Genomic DNA, 19882 nt, shown 5'->3' on the forward strand with positions numbered 1-19882 from the left:
AAAAGGAAGAGAAGGAAACATAGTAGGTGAATATGGATTGAGGCTAAGAAATGAAAGGGGAAGCCGTCTGGTAGAATTTTGCACAGAGCATAACTTAATCATAGCTAACACTTGGTTCAAGAATCATGAAAGAAGGTTGTACACGTGGAAGAACCCTGGAGATACTAGAAGGTTTCAGGCAGATTATATATTGGTAAGACAGAGATTTAGGAACCAGGTTTTAAATTGTAAGACATTTCCAGGGGCTGATGTGGACTCTGACCACAATCTATTGGTTATGAACTGTAGATTAAAACCAAAGAAACTGCAAAAAGGTGGGAATTTGAGGAGATAGGACCTGGATAAACTGAAAGAACCAGAGGTTGTACAGAGTTTCAGGGAGAGCATAAGGGAACAATTGACAGGAATGGGGGAAAGAAATACAGTAGAAGAAGAATGGGTAGCTTTGAGTGATGAAATAGTGAAGGCAGCAAAGGATCAAGTAGGTAAAAAGACGAGGACTAGTAGAAATCCTTGGGTAACAGAAGAGATACTGAAATTAATTGATGAAAGGAGAAAATACAAAAATGCAGTAAATGAAGCAGGCAAAAAGGAATACAAACGTCTCAAATATGAGATCGACAGGAAGTGCAAAATGGCTAAGCAGGGATGGCTAGAGGGCAAATGTAAGGATGTAGAGGCTTATCTCATGAGGGGTAAGATAGATACTGCCTACAGGAAAATTAAAGAGACCTTTGGAGAAAAGAGAACCACTTGCATGAATATCAAGAACTCAGATGGAAACCCATTTCTAAGTAAAGAAGGGAAAGCAGAAAGGTGGAAGGACTATATAGAGGGTCTATACAGGGGCGATGTTCTTGAGGACAATATTATGGAAATGGAAGAGGATGTAGATGAAGATGAAATGGGAGATACGATACTGCGTCAAGAGTTCGACAGAGCACTGAAAGACCTGAGTCGAAACAAGGCCCCGGGAGTAGACAACATTCCATTAGAACTACTGATAGCCTTGGGAGAGCCTGTCCTGACAAAACTCTACCATCTGGTGAGCAAGATGTATGAGACAAGCGAAATACCCTCAGACTTCAAGAAGAATATAATAATTCCAATCACAAAGAAAGCAGGTGTGGACAGATGTGAAAATTACCGAACTATCAGTTTAATAAGTCACAGCTGCAAAATACTAACACGAATTCTTTACAGACGAATGGAAAAACTGGTAGAAGCTGACCTCGGGGAAGATCAGTTTGGATTCCGTAGAAATGTTGGAACACGTGAGGTAATACTGACCCTAAGACTTATCTTAGACGCTAGATTAAGGAAAGGCAAACGTACGTTTTGAGCATTTGTAGACTTAGAGAAAGCTTTTGACAATGTTGACTGGAATACTCTCTTTCAAATTCTGAAGGTGGCAGGGGTAAAATACAGGGAACGAAAGGCTATTTACAATTTGTACAGAAAGCAGATGGCAGTTATAAGGGGGGGGGGGGGGGGTATAAAAGGGAAGCAGTGGTTTGGAAGGGAGTGAGACAGGGTTGTAGCCTCACCCCGATGCTATTCAATCTGTATATTGAGCAAGCAGTAAAGGAAACAAAAGAAAAATTCGGAGTAGGTATTAAAATCCATGGAGAAGAAATAAAAACTTTGAGGTTTGCTGATGACATTGTAATTCTGTCAGAGACAGCAAAGGACTTGGAAGAGCAGTTGAATGGAATGGACAGTGTCTTGAAAGGAGGGTATAAGATGAACATCAACAAAAGCAAAATGAGGATAATGGAATGTAGTCGAATTAAGTCGGGTGATGCTGAGAGAATTAGATTAGGAAATAAGACACTTAAAGTAGTAAAGGAGTTTTGCTATTTGGGGAGCAAACTATCTGATGATGGCCGAAGTAGAGAGGATATAAAATGTAGACTGGCAATGGCAAGGAAAGCGTTTCTGAAGAAGAGAAATTTGTTAACATCGAGTATTGATCTAAGCGTCAGGAAGTCGTTTCTGAAAGTATTTGTATGGAGTGTAGCCATGTATGGAAGTGAAAAGTGTACGATAAATACACTCCTGGAAATGGAAAAAAGAACACATTGACACCGGTGTGTCAGACCCACCATACTTGCTCCGGACACTGCGAGAGGGCTGTACAAGCAATGATCACACGCACGGCACAGCGGACACACCAGGAACCACGGTGTTGGCCGTCGAATGGCGCTAGCTGCGCAGCATTTGTGCACCGCCGCCGTCAGTGTCAGCCAGTTTGCCGTGGCATACGGAGCTCCATCGCAGTCTTTAACACTGGTAGCATGCCGCGACAGCGTGGACGTGAACCGTATGTGCAGTTGACGGACTTTGAGCGAGGGCGTATAGTGGGCATGCGGGAGGCCGGGTGGACGTACCGCCGAATTGCTCAACACGTGGGGCGTGAGGTCTCCACAGTACATCGATGTTGTCGCCAGTGGTCGGCGGAAGGTGCACGTGCCCGTCGACCTGGGACCGGACCGCAGCGACGCACGGATGCACGCCAAGACCGTAGGATCCTATGCAGTCCCGTAGGGGACCGCACCGCCACTTCCCAGCAAATTAGGGACACTGTTGCTCCTGGGGTATCGGCGAGGACCATTCGCAACCGTCTCCATGAAGCTGGGCTACGGTCCCGCACACCGTTAGGCCGTCTTCCGCTCACGCCCCAACATCGTGCAGCCCGCCTCCAGTGGTGTCGCGACAGGCGTGAATGGAGGGACGAATGGAGACGTGTCGTCTTCAGCGATGAGAGTCGCTTCTGCCTTGGTGCCAATGATGGTCGTATGCGTGTTTGGCGCCGTGCAGGTGAGCGCCACAATCAGGACTGCATACGACCGAGACACACAGGGCCAACACCCGGCATCATGGTGTGGGGAGCGATCTCCTACACTGGCCGTACACCACTGGTGATCGTCGAGGGGACACTGAATAGTGCACGGTACATCCAAACCGTCATCGAACCCATCGTTCTACCATTCCTAGACCGGCAAGGGAACTTGCTGTTCCAACAGGACAATGCACGTACGCATGTATCCCGTGCCACCCAACGTGCTCTAGAAGGTGTAAGTCAACTACCCTGGCCAGCAAGATCTCCGGATCTGTCCCCCATTGAGCATGTTTGGGATTGGATGAAGCGTCGTCTCACGTGGTCTGCACGTCCAGCACGAACGCTGGTCCAACTGAGGCGCCAGGTGGAAATGGCATGGCAAGCCGTTCCACAGGACTACATGCAGCATCTCTACGATCGTCTCCATGGGAGAATAGCAGCCTGCATTGCTGCGAAAGGTGGATATACACTGTACTAGTGCCGACATTGTGCATGCTCTGTTGCCTGTGTCTATGTGCCTGTGGTTCTATCAGTGTGATCATGTGATGTATCTGACCCCAGGAATGTGTCAATAAAGTTTCCCCTTCCTGGGACAATGAATTCACGGTGTTCTTATTTCAATTTCCAGGAGTGTAGTTTAGACACGAAGAGGATAGAAGCTTTCGAAATGTGGTGCTACAGAAGAATGCTGAAGATTAGATGGGTAGATCACATAACTAATGAGGAGGTATTGAATAGAATTGGGGAGGAGTTTGTGGCACAACTTGACTAGAAGAAGGGATCAGTTGGTAGGACATGTTCTGTGGCATCAAGGGATCACCAATTTAGTACTGGAGGGCAGCGTGGAGGTTAAAAGTCGTAGAGGGAGACCAAGAGATGAATACACTAAGCAGATTTAGAAGGATGTAGGCTGTAATAGGTACTGGGAGATGAAGAAGCTTGCACAGGATAGAGTAGCATGGAGAGCTGCATCAAACCAGTCTCAGGACTGAAGACCACAACAACAGATTTTATATATGCTTATTCTGATTTATATATTTATAATATGATGCAACACAGATCTTTTTACCTGATACATTTTCCATGTTCATCGTACAAATTCTATTGGTACCTAGTTTTCACGTTTCCTCGATTATTCGGCATTTCATTAGGTGGCGACGTGCCTGGCAGGAAGAATCTTGCAGGTCGGTTCTCTTACTGTAAGCTTTGGCCTTGCACATTTTTCTGTTTCCATACGGGTGTACATGAAAACAACAACTGAAAGAGACAACTTTTATTTTGACATGTGTCCAGCATATCACATTCCTTGGATGGTCTGACCAATGCAAACTGTAACTCAAACATTTTTTTATATAATAAGAATTTGTGTTCTTTTTGTATATAGTCTCTATATGTCTTATGTTCATTTATTTCTGATGCTATTGTCTAATGAATTATCATTACATTTTTTGTTAGGTTAATCACTCTTTGCACTTTATAATTTTGCCATGTATCATTTATGCTCAGTCTTGTGCCCTAATTTGCTATATCTATTTTACTTGATGATGTCACTAGTTTACTTGCTTTCACCTATGTAGATTTAAGAAATCAATGTTCCCTGTAAGACATGTCCAAAATGCACTCATCCATTTTGTATATTTTGCAGAACCAATGTACCAAAGTCTCATTGTATTCAAACAAGACATTATGCTCATAAACAGAAGCACATGAAACTGCAGGAAATGCAGTACACAGAAAGCAAGACATAAGCAACTTATATGGAATTCTAAACACCTCTGACACTTCTCACACTCTTTCCTAGCACACCTTTTATAAACGCTTTCTTTAAGTGTACTAGGTAAATTAGGCAGATTGCCTATAAAGATTTAGGATTAAGGATATTTGTTCCTCTGCATTTTGTCTTAGATGTAAGAGTATTATTGAAATATTTAATGAGTGTTTACGCTCTGAGCAGCAACCATTTTTTTTTTTTTTAATAATGATGGAACATTGATGTTTAACAAGTGTTCATGCCTTGAGCTGCGTTTCCATAATGAGGATTATATTGATATATTGATGATTTTTCTTAATGGTATTCTATGATGTTAATATACAGGGTGTCCCAGCTATCTTGTCCACCCAAAATATCTATGGAACAATAACAGCTATTGGAAAATGACTTTCACCGGTATCAATGTAGGGCTGGGGCCCATGAAAGTACATATTTGGAAACATTCTAAAACGAAAGCATATGTGTTTTTTAACACAAACTTATGTTTTTTTAAATGGACCTCCTATATTTTTTCTTCAGCAATCCATAGCATGACAAAGCACATACACAATGGCGTTGATTGCATCACAATATTCCCATTACATCCCGAGATATTAAGACGCAAAGTTGACGCTTGAAACACCCGACATGCGCTGCTATCGCACGTCCTGAGGCTCAGGCGTGAACCCCATGCTACCCGTAATCGCGATGTGATTGACATGTGTAGTCACACCTCCATACTTATTAAGAGGTCCGAAACGAATAATACGGTCTGCTGCCATCAACTCTCATAAGCACATAATGGTTTCCCTCTTGCACTTTTACGTATCTACGTACACAATATGAACCAGTACCAATTGGTGTACACCCGTCACGTTGCCTTATTCATCCTGCCCACCCAAAATAAGGTTTATCTAATGCGTTATATGACCCATTGTGCCTGTCGCGTAGGGCCTGGCTCTACCTAGTCAAGTGTCCAACGTAGTTCCCACTACTGCCACAGTTACCACTTCGCCTTGTTTACGATTTGCGACCCATGCAAACTCCTGTACTCCACCACCCTCCGAGCATCCCATTTGTTGTTGCTTTGGCGTGCAGTACACCGCTTCCCAGTGTAGTCGTGCATCAGAGTAATCTAGTGACGGCACGGAGGTAGTACACACTGTGAATAAACGTTGTGTTGTGCAACTTATACTGTACAGTATAATGTACACACATGAAGATATGGTAGAAATGCTGCTGATTTATGGAGAATGTACGTTGACGGGAAATACATTATGAGATTGCTTGTTTGTTGATAGTACTGTTAGCGAACATTATGATTATTAAGTTAATATGTCTGTTTTCTACCCTAATCTACATACCTGTACAGTACCCTGTTGTAGATGGACGAAATGCTGTTCAGGCAGGACGACTGTACAGAAGACGATTCCCTGACAAGCCATCGCCTTCGCACCGGATGTTTGATCGTCTCACATCTCGTCTACGTGAAATGGGAAGCTTAAATCCAAAACCTCAACATCGTCCTAGAACACGCACAGATGAACGTGCTGAAGTTGCTGTGCTCACTACCATAGCTGTGAATCCTCAAATCAGCACACGTCAAATTGAACGTGAAGTTGGTGTGTCGAAATCAAGTGCACAGCGTATTCTTAAACATCATAAATTTCATTCTTACCATGTTCATTTACACCAGGATCTTCATGGAAATGACTTCCGCAATAGGGTAACATTTTGTTGGTGGGCTCAGCAAAAACTTCTGACTAATCCAAATTTTTTTGCAGATGTTCTCTTTACCGACGAGGCGTCATTCTCCAACAAAGGAATTGTCAATATGAGGAATATACATTATTGGTCCACAGACAATCCAAAATGGCTCCGTCAGGTAGAGCATCAACGTCAGTGAAAAGTTAATGTTTGGTGTGGGATTATTGGAGATACCATTATCGGAACTTTCTTCATAAATGGCATCCAAAATGGCAGACAATACTCCAGATTTATATGACACAATCTTCCTCTTCTCTTGGACACCGTACCTCTGAACCGGAGAATGGTCATGTGGTATCAGCATGACGGATGCCCTGCACGTAACGCCTTACGAGCACGACGACTTCTGAACCGTAAGTTCCCTGGTAGGTGGATTGGACGAGGTGGCCCAGTTAGGTGGCCTGCCCGATCTCCGGACCTTACACCGCTGGATTATTTTTTTTGGGGAGCAGTGAAGGATGCTGTTTACCAACATGAACCAACAACACCAGAGGACATGAAGCAGCGCATTAATGATGCTTGTACAGCCATCAAAGAGGAAACAGTAGCACGAAGTAGGGCATCCTTCATCCCCAGAGTGACCCTATGTATGCAAGCCAATGGGCATCACCTTGAGCATGAGATGTGAACGCTATGTTTAGTATGTAGTGCTGGTATCACAGTGGAAGTTTCTACAAAGGGCCATTTTACCCAGTGATGTTAAGAAACATTTGTTTGCAACAATTTGTCATTTAACGCATTAGATAAACATAACATTGATAATTATGTGATAATAAAACTAATTGGTTAAACATGTTTACATTCATCTTCTATGTCCTACCTGAACTTCCCAAATCAAAACATTTGTACCTAAACAACGGTAAAACTTTTAGTCCACTTGCTCGTTTCACTAAAACCATCAACATGAATTTTACTATTACGAGTGAATGATTAACTGTCACTTGCGCTAGATCTACAGTAAAGTAAAGTTTTAACGTTGAACGGCATTACCTTTTTAGTAACGGATTAACGATAAGCGAAGTTAACTTTGTGACTAACGTTGCGGTACACAGATATGTTACAGAACAGCATCACCCCTAGCCTATGGGATAAATACCTGCTAGAATGTATGACGTTAATGCAGGATGGCAGTAGACCGTATCATTCGTTTCGGACCTCGTGATAAGTATGGAAGTGTGATTACGCATGTCAATCACATTGCGATTACAGGCAGCATGGGGTTCATGCCTGAGCCTCAGGACGTGTGATAGCAGTGCATGTCGGGTGTTTCAAGCGTCAACTTCGCGTCTTAATATCTCGGGATGTAATGGGAATATTGCGATGCAATCAACGCCATTGTGTGTGTGCTTTGTCATGCTATGGATTGCTGAAGAAAAAATATAGGAGGTCCATTTTAAAAAACGTAAGTTTGTGTTAAAAAACACATATGCTTTCGTTTTAGAATGTTTCCAAATATGTACACTCATGGGCCCCAGCTCTACATTGATACCGGTGAAAGTCATTTTCCAATAGCTGTTATTGTTCCAGAGATATTTTGGGTGGACAAGATAGCTGGGATACCGTGTATATTTTGTTTGTTTTCTTTCTAGGAAAATCTGTCTTACCTGGTGACACAGAATTGGAGATGTTTGTGGGAGACTGTCACAGAAGCGTTACACCAAAAAACATTTTTTTTCACCATTCCTTATAAGATTGCATATGATACTGCCTTCTTATGTTAGCTTGCATTGACTGCCTTTTTTCAGGTCACTTTTACAGGTTCCACTATTTCTGCAGTTCACCCTCAACTTTGTATATTATGTTAAATGTATCTAGTCACTAAGGTATATTGGCCTTAGTACTCGTGTCTTTATGCTTGCATGTACTATAATCACAATTTTTCTTTGACGTGGCCATAGCAGTTCTTGACGCAACACGATTGACTGTTAATCGTTTTCTTTACAGATAAAGCACACTGCCCTTATCAATCATTCCCATATCATTCCCTGTAGATATGCGCATTGTTAGAGATATAGGTCATTTAACAGATAAGTTTTATGATGCCCTGAGGGTGCTACACAACCTATAAATATTGTGTCTTTACTCACATGGTACCATACTTTGATTCTATGTTTCTATTTGTCTAAAAGGTATTCATACAGGCCATGCAGAGCTGCACTTTTATATAATACTGCTATTTATGCACTTTGTTCTTTTAAAAGTCTTCCGAGTTATGTATTCTTATTATGAATTATGCAAAGGCCTCTGAGTGCCATATAAAGTTATAAGTAAATGATATTTTAAGATACTTTCTCAGCTTTGATGTTTATTCTATGTAAAACTAGGCCACCTTGAGCCACAAAAATGTTTCCTGTCACATTTGCTATTAAGATCAGCATTTATTTCATGGAACAACCAGGCCACTATGAGCCTCAAAGAAGATTTTGTCACCTTTTAGTTATTAAGGTCAGCATTTACTTCATATAAAACTAGGCCACTTCAAGCTCCAGTCATTTTTATTGCTACTAAGATCAGCATTTATGTATGTAGAAAGGCTGCTTCGGCCTCTGTTTGATATTTTCTCTGCACTTGTTTTAGTTATTAAGATTTGCATGTATTCCAAGTACAAGGCCATTTGGAGCTGTTCAAGTCTTGATTTTACTGTTACGTTTTCTTAATATTGCGTATATAAGGCCACTGGGAGCCACAGTATAATATTATGAACTAATGATGTTCTCTGTCATGTTAGGTTACTCTATGTCTAATTGGCAGCCTGATGCCACACTTGATGATTTTGTCTTTTTCAGAGTTCACCTTCAGTTCTGCCTATTCACTCTTATGTGAAGCATTGTTGCTTCATCCAGTGTGTAATTTCATTAGGATACTGAACACTTTCTGATCAGATAGATTACTCGATGTTGCCATAGGTAGAAATGGAAATGGTCATATTCCACTACCTTCCATTATCAGTCTCCTACCTCTTTTTATGGTATTAGAGCAATTTACTACTAGTATTAATACTTCAACATAAGTGACTATACATGTTGTTTGGATCTCAGAAGAGTGGGTTGGGTTGGGTTGTTTTGGAGGAGTAGACCAGGGCGTTGCACATGACCTGTTCATTAGATACAAACTTCAATATCTCAAGAACTGGAGGAGATCTCACTCTGCTCTCAATTTTAAATACAATTTTGATACATTGGCTACATGTCATACAAAGCAATGTATGACCTATAATGAACCAATCACAAGGTCTACACAATGTGTTTTTACTATTACAAACTCTTGAAATTTCATGCAATATGTTACTTAACACTGATACAACATAATATCTATGACAAATAACAAAAAGAAATTCAGACCTCTAACAGAGCAAAGATATCAGGCTGTGAAATACAAAAGAATTAGTTTTCTTAAAACTAAATAGTGTGTGTTTCGGAGCAGCTGGCTAGTTCATACAGCTTTTCACTGAGAAGATGCATAGAAGCTGTGGACACAGCTGATATCATGCTCAGCACATTGTGTGTCTGGCAATGTGGACCTCCACTGTAGCACATGGCAGTTAACACCTGTTCGACATGTAAAAACCGCAATATGGAGCTTTGCCACAGAGTGTTTTGTGCACCGAGGCAACAGAAAGAGTAGAAGGTCAAATAAATTTACTGATAAGCATTGTGTCAGCTTTAGTTTAGAGATGATAGAAGAGGCTGAGGAGTAAAGATGGTTTAAAGAGGAAGTAATATGTCGTAATGTGTGAGTAAATAGCTCGATGTTATGTTAAATTTAGTACATTTGTTTCTTGAATTTTTACAATGTATGTAGCAACTTCCATGGGTGGACAAGGAGTAAAACTGCTAGAATACCACTGACAGGGGTGGGAGGGTGGGGGGGGGGGGGGGGGAACACAGAGAGAGAGAGAGAGAGAGAGAGAGAGAGAGAGAGAGAGAGAGAGAGAGAAGACATTATTACAAATCAAATTTATCAACATCCATATATGAAATATTTAATATTATTTTAAACAATGGAAACTCTACATTGAAATATCATCAATTATCATCAGTATTAGGAAAAGGATAGATTGCTATTCACCGTAAAGATGATCCATTGGGTTATAAACAAGCAGAACAAAAAGACTTTTTGTTGTGCCTGTCTGCAACTGAATACCAAGCGAGATGGCGCAGTGGTATTTGGGAGGACGATGGCTCAGTCCCCGTCCGGCCATCCTGATTTAGGTTTTCGTGATTTCCCCACATTGCTTCAGGCAAATGCCAGGATGGTTCCTTTGAAAGGGCATGGCCGATTTCCTTCCCTAATCTGATGAGACCGATGCAACTCAATGTGTCATCTTTACAGTGAGTAGCAATCTACCCTTTTCCTAATATTGTTATAGTGCTTATCTATTTTGTTACTGAGTGGTCACCATATAGTTAATGAGAGCCATAAAGGGAGCTGGATGCTACTGGAAGCAGTCTTCATTGAATTTTTCTCAGTACACCTCTTCGAGCATGGGAACCATCAGTATGCATCTACTTTTCATAATTAAATATGTAAAGTAATCATAATTTTGTAGTTAAAAGACAAATGACACTTGTGAAAGCCACCAGGTAACACACTACATTTGCTGCTGGCACTCTGCAGCTTTTTGGCAGAGTGCTATCATGAACCACCTGTCACTCTAAAGTAATGAAAGCACCAAACTGTAAAATTGTGGCCAAATGCAACATTGACAATACAGCTGTGCAGGCTGTAACTCCCTTGACATAGCATTCAATCCTGCAAACCTCCAGCAATAGTATCTGCCAGTCCCTATACTGTACTTGCCTCTGTGCTCTCTCTCCATCCCTTGCCCAAACCTATAACTCCCCTCCCTCTCCCCACCACCATGCTGTTTCCGTGTTAACCCTCCTAGGTGTATTTTATATTTTAGGCTCAGTTTACACTTTGTTTAGGACTATTTCTTTCACACTGAATGCTCTAAACTACTCCTACACTTTCCTTGGCAAAAAAATCATAACTTGGAAATTATTAGAGACAGGATCATGTTGTTTTGTAAAATGTTTAGCAGCTCTCAATTTTTCCCCTTTGTCCTTTGTTGCAGATTCAAAAACTGGAACGAGATAGACACTGTCAAAGATCTTCCTCAAAGTGGATGTCCGCACGTGTGTCTCAAGAGCACGCTGCAATTTAGTGTGGCACCCAGGAGCCAATTCGTTGTGCATCAAGTGGATTGCAGAAAGCAATATCAACTGTCCATAAGGTGTTACATAAGCAGTTACATCATTTTACATACAAAGTGCCAATGGTCCAAGCATTTCAGTCAAATGATCATCATCAACAGATGCTGACAACTTGAGAAAGTGTCAGTTTTCAGATGAAGCAATGTTTCACATTTCTAGACATGTGAATCACAACAACATTAGGATTTGGGATTTTCCACACGACACACACAATAACACATCCACAATAATTCAAACATCAATGTTTTGCGTGAGCTGATGCTGATGGGGTGATAGGTCCGTTTTTCTTTGCATAGAAGACCACAATGAAAAATATTTACCTGGACATCCTCGAACATTTCCTGTTACTAAAGATCGAAGTGCTGCAGCCTCAACCATCTTCCAACATGATGGTGCATCCCACCATTGGAGTCTGAATGCGTGGAATGTGCCGGATGACTTTTCCTGAGAGGTGGGTAGTTTGTGATGGCCCCATCACATAGCCCCCACACTCTCCCAATGTCATGCCATTATACTTCTTTTTGTGGAGTTGAGTCAAGGTTTGTGTGTACACCAGTCATGATATTGCTACCCTTCCTGCACAAGTCAGTCAATGCAACTATCAGAACTGTTGATGCTGCAATGTTGACCCACACAGTGAATATGTTCTATGACTGATGAGTGGGGCACATGTTGAAATTCTGGCGTAATAAGTAAATAAAGATCTTGAGAGCTGCTAAACATTTTATAGCGAACTGGCCTTAAGATGAAGGAGAAGGCAAGACACACACACACACACACACACACACACACACACACACAGAGAGACCTGGACACTCTGCGTCAGATATACCGGCAGCATTCTTGTAGATTTATTAGGAGCTCCATATTGCTTGTAGTCATTCAGCAAAACTGAAATCTAATCCATTATCAACTCATTATGTTTGAACTGAATTGATTAAACACTGGAACATTTGTCATGATACTGTCTTATAATACGTACAACATGAGGTTGGAGAAAACGTAATTATCTACTACAGGAAAATATTAGTTGAATAAGACAAAAACTATTCATTTTATTCAGTTACGTGTGTACCATAACCGTGCTTTATTATAACAGTATTAATCTTCAATTTACACAACAATTATCTACAAAGTTCACAATCTTTGATACAATGCCAAAAAGGGTACTGAGAAAGTATCTTGTGGAGAAGAATGCCATTCAAGTCAATTATACACTCAAAATAAAACTTCATTTATTTCATTTGTCAATGGCATTGTTTGGTTTCTTTTCCTTTCTTTTACAGCATACAGGTTTTTCAGTTTGTAAATTCTGTATGTACACATACACTAAAATGAAAAACTGATATTTAAGGATTACTTGCACTTAACCTCTGGATGTATAAACTAATACTGTATTATGGAGATTTATATCCAATATGGACTTAAATATAAACATGAGAGAAGTTAGCTGGAATACATTTATGGAATGTGTTTGTGTACGAAATCAGAACACCTCGATATGTAAAGTAAAATCTAGTTTACATGACAGTAACTTAACGTTACAAGAGTAGTGATAAGCATTTTCCAAAACCACATTTGCTCTTCAATCTAAATGAATTTTGATTAAGTGATCACTGAGACTATATTAGCATTCGAAGATATAGGCAAGCACATACAAATGTGGACAGCCCGTCATTCCCTGTGACTACATAGCACAGCATTTATTCCCACACTTATTTCTAATAAGGCAATTGGAATGTACATTTCTGAATCTTTCAAAAATTGCTACCAGTTTTATCATTATTAACTTATCCTTCAAGGCGGGAAGTATGGCAGTGACCTAACTATACACTCGCCAGTTGCAATCACACAGATAAAACAATATTGCTCTGCCATCAGTTTATATTAACTAACAAGGGAAGGCCACAACACTGGAATCACAGATTTAGTTCAAACTTTTTACACCTTTACGAGGATATTAAAACTGTGCAAGTAATTAGGTGCACTACTCTGGAAATTCTGCGAAAATAACAAGAGAAATTTTACGTGTCTATTACATAAGTGATGTATCGGTGCGAAGGTGCCAGTCATAAAATGTCACTGTGGTCAAGCAATTAGTGTTCGCGAGTGGGAAGTGAGTTGAGGAGGAGGCGGCAGTTCAAATCTCTGTAGCATTTAGTTGCTAATCTATATTTTTTCACCACTTATCACATTATTTAATTTACATGATATTTGAGAGGTAATATAATGAGAAAAACCCACATGCATTTTTATAAAATTGTAGTGAATTTCATATGTTATTTAACTATTTACTATTTGTAATTAAATTTTCGAGGATGAGAGACAGGGTTGGAAAGCCCAAGTCAAACCTCAATAAATAATGATGCAATTAGAGGTATTCACCGTCGGTAATATAGTGAGTCATAATGTGCCAGACCATAACAGTAATGTACAATTACGCGTCAGATGTGCTTGCGACATCACACGATGCTGGATGATATTTGTCATAGACATGGAAAACATAAATTGAAACTTCATACATACAAACACAAGTGATCTTTCATTGTATTATCTCTCAAACGTCATGTAAACTAAATATATGACCAGTGATGAAAAAAATACATTTTTTGCCTGATAGAAGTTCGTCTTACGCTGCTTGAGCACTAACCAGTTGACCACGCACAGGTACATAAGCCACATAATAGACGCATAAAACTTCTTTTGCGAGTTTTTTTCAAAATTGCCATAGTGCACCTTACTACTTGCACATTATGTTATTTTAATGGCCTACTAAAGGCACACAAAGTTTCAAGTAAATCTGTGATCCCAACGTCATGGCCTCCTCTTGTAAGTGTAGGGATTTCTGTGCTGACACAGTTAAGATCTTTGTAAATTAATTTCAGGCTGTCTCTCATAACAGAACAGTTTGAAACTCATAAGATGATACCGAGAGGTAGGACTCTGGTTCAAAGGTAGCATTAAAGACACCAGATTCATAGTCTGTTTTGAGTGTTCATGTCTGTTTTAAACACAATAAAGATTAACTGTTAATAATTCCGAAAATTTCAGTAAATTTTTATAAATAGTCCTGATGCTAGAGCAATTGCAATTACATGTTAAACTCCTGTACACGATGGCTGCAAAAATTACTGCCAGTATACTAGTCACAAACTTGGAAACTATAAGGTTCAAATATTAACAATCCTATTACACATCATCTTTGACAATTTTTACTACTGCAGAGATGAATGTTTACTATACCAAAACGTGATAAAAACATGGGTCCCCGTCATGGGAAAAGAAGAGAAAAACCACATTCACTTACTTTATACAGATTACATTATGATAATAGTTTGGACTACCTTTGACTGGCAATATTCTGAATTTTTTTATTAATCATAGCTCATACCATTACTTTTGCACTGAATGGAATCACTGACATATCCTTGTTTTAACTTCATTGCTACTCAATCTTTAAATGAGTGGTAATTAGTTTAGAAGCCTCAACCAGTACTAAAGCAGCTGAAATATGTTATTTATGGAAACAAATTACTCAACAGAGAACTATGGGCACAATGTTCATTCCCATTAACACAAAGGAGGGGGAAAAAATACAAGTGTAACAGAAAATTTGACCAGAAGCAAATGTTAGTGTGTTCTTGAAGAGTTACTCGAGAATTGTGCGTGTAATGCAGTGCCCACTCAAATATTCCCTCGGGTAACTCCATGAAATATATTACACTTGATGACTTCCCTATTAAAACACAACATAAAAGTTGGAATGTTCATTAACACAGAGACTTATGAACTAAGAGTCTTGCTTTTCTCTGCTACAATGGTTACCACCATTCAGAAGTTGCCTTGTTGAGCTGCTGGAACTGTAGCTGTCGCCACTGGATCTGTGACTCAGGTGACTGATAGGCGTACCAGGAAGTGAAATACCAATGCCTGTCCAACGTCCAGGTGTGCTCTCTACAGATGATATTACATCAGAGTTTGTCAGTGGTCGTTCCTAGTCACAGAAAATAACAAAAAAGTACTTTCAATATGTTTTTGTGAACATCAATGTGATGGCTGTAATTTTTTTGTGGATATTTTATAATTCAGTAATAAATGGAATGAAGAATGAATGACTAGACTATTATTACGATTTATGAAATGTGTAACAGTTCAGATTCACACCAGAAACTTCACAGTAAAATGTCATAAGCATAACAGCAGGAAAAAAGTGTAGATTATACCCAACTTCCCATATATATGCACAGCCTTCAGACTACTCAATCTAACAATTAATGATACCCCAAAGTAACTAGAAAATGAATGTCGGATAGCTTCATCTGAACAAATGTGACAACAGGCAGAGTTGTTTGAGACAATGCTATTGTAAACTTAAACTGTACTAACAGGGTCATAATTTATTAAGAGCATAACGGCAAACAGAACTAAAATGAACACTATGGAATTGGTATACATAGCATCATTTTAGTGCCTTAAGAATGAAAGCAGCATAGAACTTTACAAAACTTGAAGTTCCATAGAGCACCTTCACAAGCTACAAAAAAGCATATAACTCCACTTGTGTTCTCTATAAGCAAATTTGCAATATTACATTTCCACCTGTATACATATCTCACATTTCTAACAATGGGAAATCCAGGATGGAATGCTGACAATATTATGAAAATGATAGATCGTTATTCACCATATAGGGAGGTGCCGAGTCGGAGACAGGCACAATAAAAAACTGTCAAAGAAGTAAGCTTTCGGCCAAAATAGCCAGACAATGTACAAACACACACACACACACACACACACACACACACACACACAAATGCACACGTGTGTGTGTGTGTGTGTGTGTGTGTGTGTGTGTGTGTGTGTGTGTGTGTGTGTGTGTGTGTGTGCGCGTGCGAGTTGTGTTTGCATGAGGAGTGTATATGTGTATCTCTATGGTGTCTAATTCTGATGAAGGCCTTTTTGTTGACTGCCTTTCCCTTTCTGCAAATTCAGCTCTGCTGTATGGTAACAATATATCCTTATCATAATCATATCTCACAAATCTCCATTATGCACCAAGAACATTTACACTGTCATTTTATTTTCAAATACAAACATATCAATATTACAGCAGCATATGCAAATGATGAAGCTTCATGAGAGCACAATCGATTAATGACAGCAATAAGCAAGATTTCACACTAAAATGTGAGGTTTCAGAAGTACAGATTTCTATCTCAAGAGGCATTATGAAAGCTAGGAAGCCAAAAGAGCTGAATGGTTGTGAAGAGAAAGCAAAATGATTAATGCAGGTAATCAAAAAGAGGTACCTCCAGAATGATCATATTAGGTTTGACAGTGCTGGATATAACCTTATATGGCAAGAGGTGAGAACACATAATGAACCCAGAAAGAAACCTTGTTAAACACTATCATTTTGGTGCACCGTATGTTATGGTGTGGTAGGGCATTATGTTGCATGGAACTACTGATCTCGAAATCTTTGAACACAGTACACTCACTGGTCAAAGTTACTGTGACACTGTATTATTTCCCCAACTGCATCTTTTCAGGGGTGCATTCCGCCCTGACTTCATTTTTATGGATGACAAAGCATTACAGCATTGACCAGTGCAGGTGGAGGAGCTCTTGAAATGAGAGGATATTCAGGAAATGGTCTGGTCCGCCCATTCCCCAGACTTAAATTCCATCAAGCGCAAGAGAGCTGCACTGGGGAGACAATTGCATCATGTACACACACATGCACCACTGATCATCCAGAAGTTATCAACAATGCTGGTGGAGGAATGGAACAACCTGCCATATGAACTCCTTATCAACCTTATGGCCAGCATGGGAGCAAGTTGCAGAGGATGCATCACACAATCTATAAGGAAACATGTCCTACCTTTCGTAATGTCCAGAGGAACATCATAAAATGTGGTGACTTAAGTGTAATAATTCTCTTTGAATAAAAGTGTCATTTATGTTCATCTCGCACCATATTTCTTTCAGTTACCTTCTGCAATACACTGTAGAAGTTCTTTCTATGTATGATACAAGTTTAATCAAGCTATGTTACTTGGCAGTAACACATCATGTGAAAGTTACTTTCATCATCCTTAAGTTTTACACACACTAGTATTATTTGAGTCTTGTTGGGATGTTTTGCGATAGTGATTTTCTTCCAACTTTCTAAACGGCACTATAATGGAATCTTTCAAACAATTACTTGATGCATTCCAAGTGAAATCTTGCAACAATTTTTACTTTGGGTGAGTAAGTACAGGCTAACCAAGATAAAGATTTGTATACCCAAAGCATGAAAATGAAACTTAGTTGTACCACTTCACTTCAAAACATCACCTTGAAGCCCTAGTTATCAGTTAACTGTTGCTGCAGTCTCATGAAAAAAGAAATCGCTGTCCATTCTCAGGTCTACTATTGCATACCACCAAATATTTGGTCAATACATTGGTTAGATAGTGAGGGAAGTGTATGCCTAATCAAGTGAATATGTTAGGGGCAATGAAACATATACGGTTGAAAGAGGATGCACGCAGAAGAAAGGAAAGATACGGATTAAAGAAACAATACCTCTAATGGCACATTTTAATAGAAAATGTCTAGTTGCATGCCTACTTTGTTTAGCACAACTGTTGAACTCAACTTTGTTTTTGCTTGTTGCATGAAGGTTGATGTATTTACAAAAAAGGACATAATGAGTAATATCTCGTGCATCATCTACTGCTGACATCTGTCTGGTCACTTCGATAGCAATTATATTTCATCAACATTTTTTACACAAATATTCTTGCCAACATGTAATCAAATTACAGTTCATGAAAAAGAACTTGTATAAGTATTTTTCCATGTTATTACAAGTTTTACACACCATGAAAAGCAAACGAGTGGTCATGTGTTCCATATTTACAAAAGAAGAAAAGCAGATAAGTCGGATCTGAAAACATGTGCTTTTCACAACCTGTTACATCCAAACATAGGGTAATACCGGTTTTTAGAAAGTGTCCACTTTATATGGTTACTCACATACTCCTATGAAAATGCATAAAATTAAGCTAGACAGCAAATAGTTGGTACATGTTGGGAACACTGCAGAGGTCTGAAAACTTTTTCCTACTACTAGTGCTAGCTACTTTCCAATGTTCAGGTAAATGACTGCAGGAACTCTAATCATCATTCACAAAGGAAACATTGGATACGTAAGAAATTCGGTGATTCATAGTTTTTACCAGAGTCATAACACTAAAATTCTTTAACACTACTTTATCAGTAACAAGGAGAGGCCAGATCCTGCAACCTATTGATTTCAGCTAGCTTTGGTATTACTAGCCACAGGCACTCTAAAATAACTCCTCTGAAAGGGTTGGGGTCAATAGGTTTCCATAATACGGCCTTGCTGTGCTGGTACTGCGAACGGCTGAAAGCAAGGAGAAACTACAGCCGTAATTTTTCCCGAGGGCATGCAGCTTTACTGTATGATTACATGATGATGGCATCCTCTTGGGTAAAATATTCCGGAGGTAAAATAGTCCCCCATTCGGATCTCCGGGCGGGGACTACTCAAGAGGATGTCGTTATCAGGAGAAAGAAAACTGGCGTTCTACGGATCGGAGCGTGGAATGTCAGATCCCTTAATCGGGCAGGTAGGTTAGAAAATTTAAAAAGGGAAATGGATAGGTTGAAGTTAGATATAGTGGGAATTAGTGAAGTTCGGTGGCAGGAGGAACAAGACTTCTGGTCAGGTGACTACAGGGTTATAAACACAAAATCAAATAGGGGTAATGCAGGAGTAGGTTTAATAATGAATAGGAAAATAGGAATGCGGGTAAGCTACTACAAACAGCATAGTGAACGCATTATTGTGGCCAAGATAGATACGAAGCCCACACCTACTACAGTAGTACAAGTTTATATGCCAACTAGCTCTGCAGATGACGAAGAAATTGAAGAAATAACTAACACTTGGTTTAAGAATCATGAAAGAAGGTTGTATACATGGAAGAACCCTGGAGATACTAAAAGGTATCAGATAGATTATATAATGGTAAGACAGAGATTTAGGAACCAGGTTTTAAATTGTAAGACATTTCCAGGGGCAGATGTGGACTCTGACCACAATCTATTGGTTATGACCTGTAGATTAAAACTGAAGAAACTGCAAAAAGGTGGGAATTTAAGGAGATGGGACCTGGATAAACTAAAAGAACCAGAGGTTGTACAGAGATTCAGGGAGAGCATAAGGGAGCAATTGACAGGAATGGGGGAAATAAATACAGTAGAAGAAGAATGGGTAGCTTTGAGGGA

The 19882-nt window shown here is 39.7% G+C and overlaps 1 protein-coding gene across 6 annotated transcripts in view; it reads right to left on the reverse strand.

Annotated features, from left to right (window-relative positions):
• Window positions 1-12624: 12624 nt before the first annotated feature.
• LOC124782689 (probable E3 ubiquitin-protein ligase MGRN1) overlaps window positions 12625-19882 on the reverse strand; it is a 180477-nt gene continuing 173219 nt past the window's right edge. For 2 of the 6 annotated variants that reach the window (XM_047253962.1, XM_047253960.1), the window contains exon 13: window positions 12625-15569. In XM_047253962.1, the coding sequence (XP_047109918.1) occupies window positions 15366-15569 (204 nt within the window). In that variant the 3' untranslated portion in view covers window positions 12625-15365. The remainder of the gene's footprint in view (window positions 15570-19882) is intronic. The other 4 variants (XM_047253965.1, XM_047253963.1, XM_047253966.1 and 1 more) reach the window with 3 other exon arrangements.

This window comes from Schistocerca piceifrons, chromosome 1 (assembly GCF_021461385.2).
Source record: "Schistocerca piceifrons isolate TAMUIC-IGC-003096 chromosome 1, iqSchPice1.1, whole genome shotgun sequence".
Lineage (NCBI taxonomy): Eukaryota > Metazoa > Arthropoda > Insecta > Orthoptera > Acrididae > Schistocerca > Schistocerca piceifrons.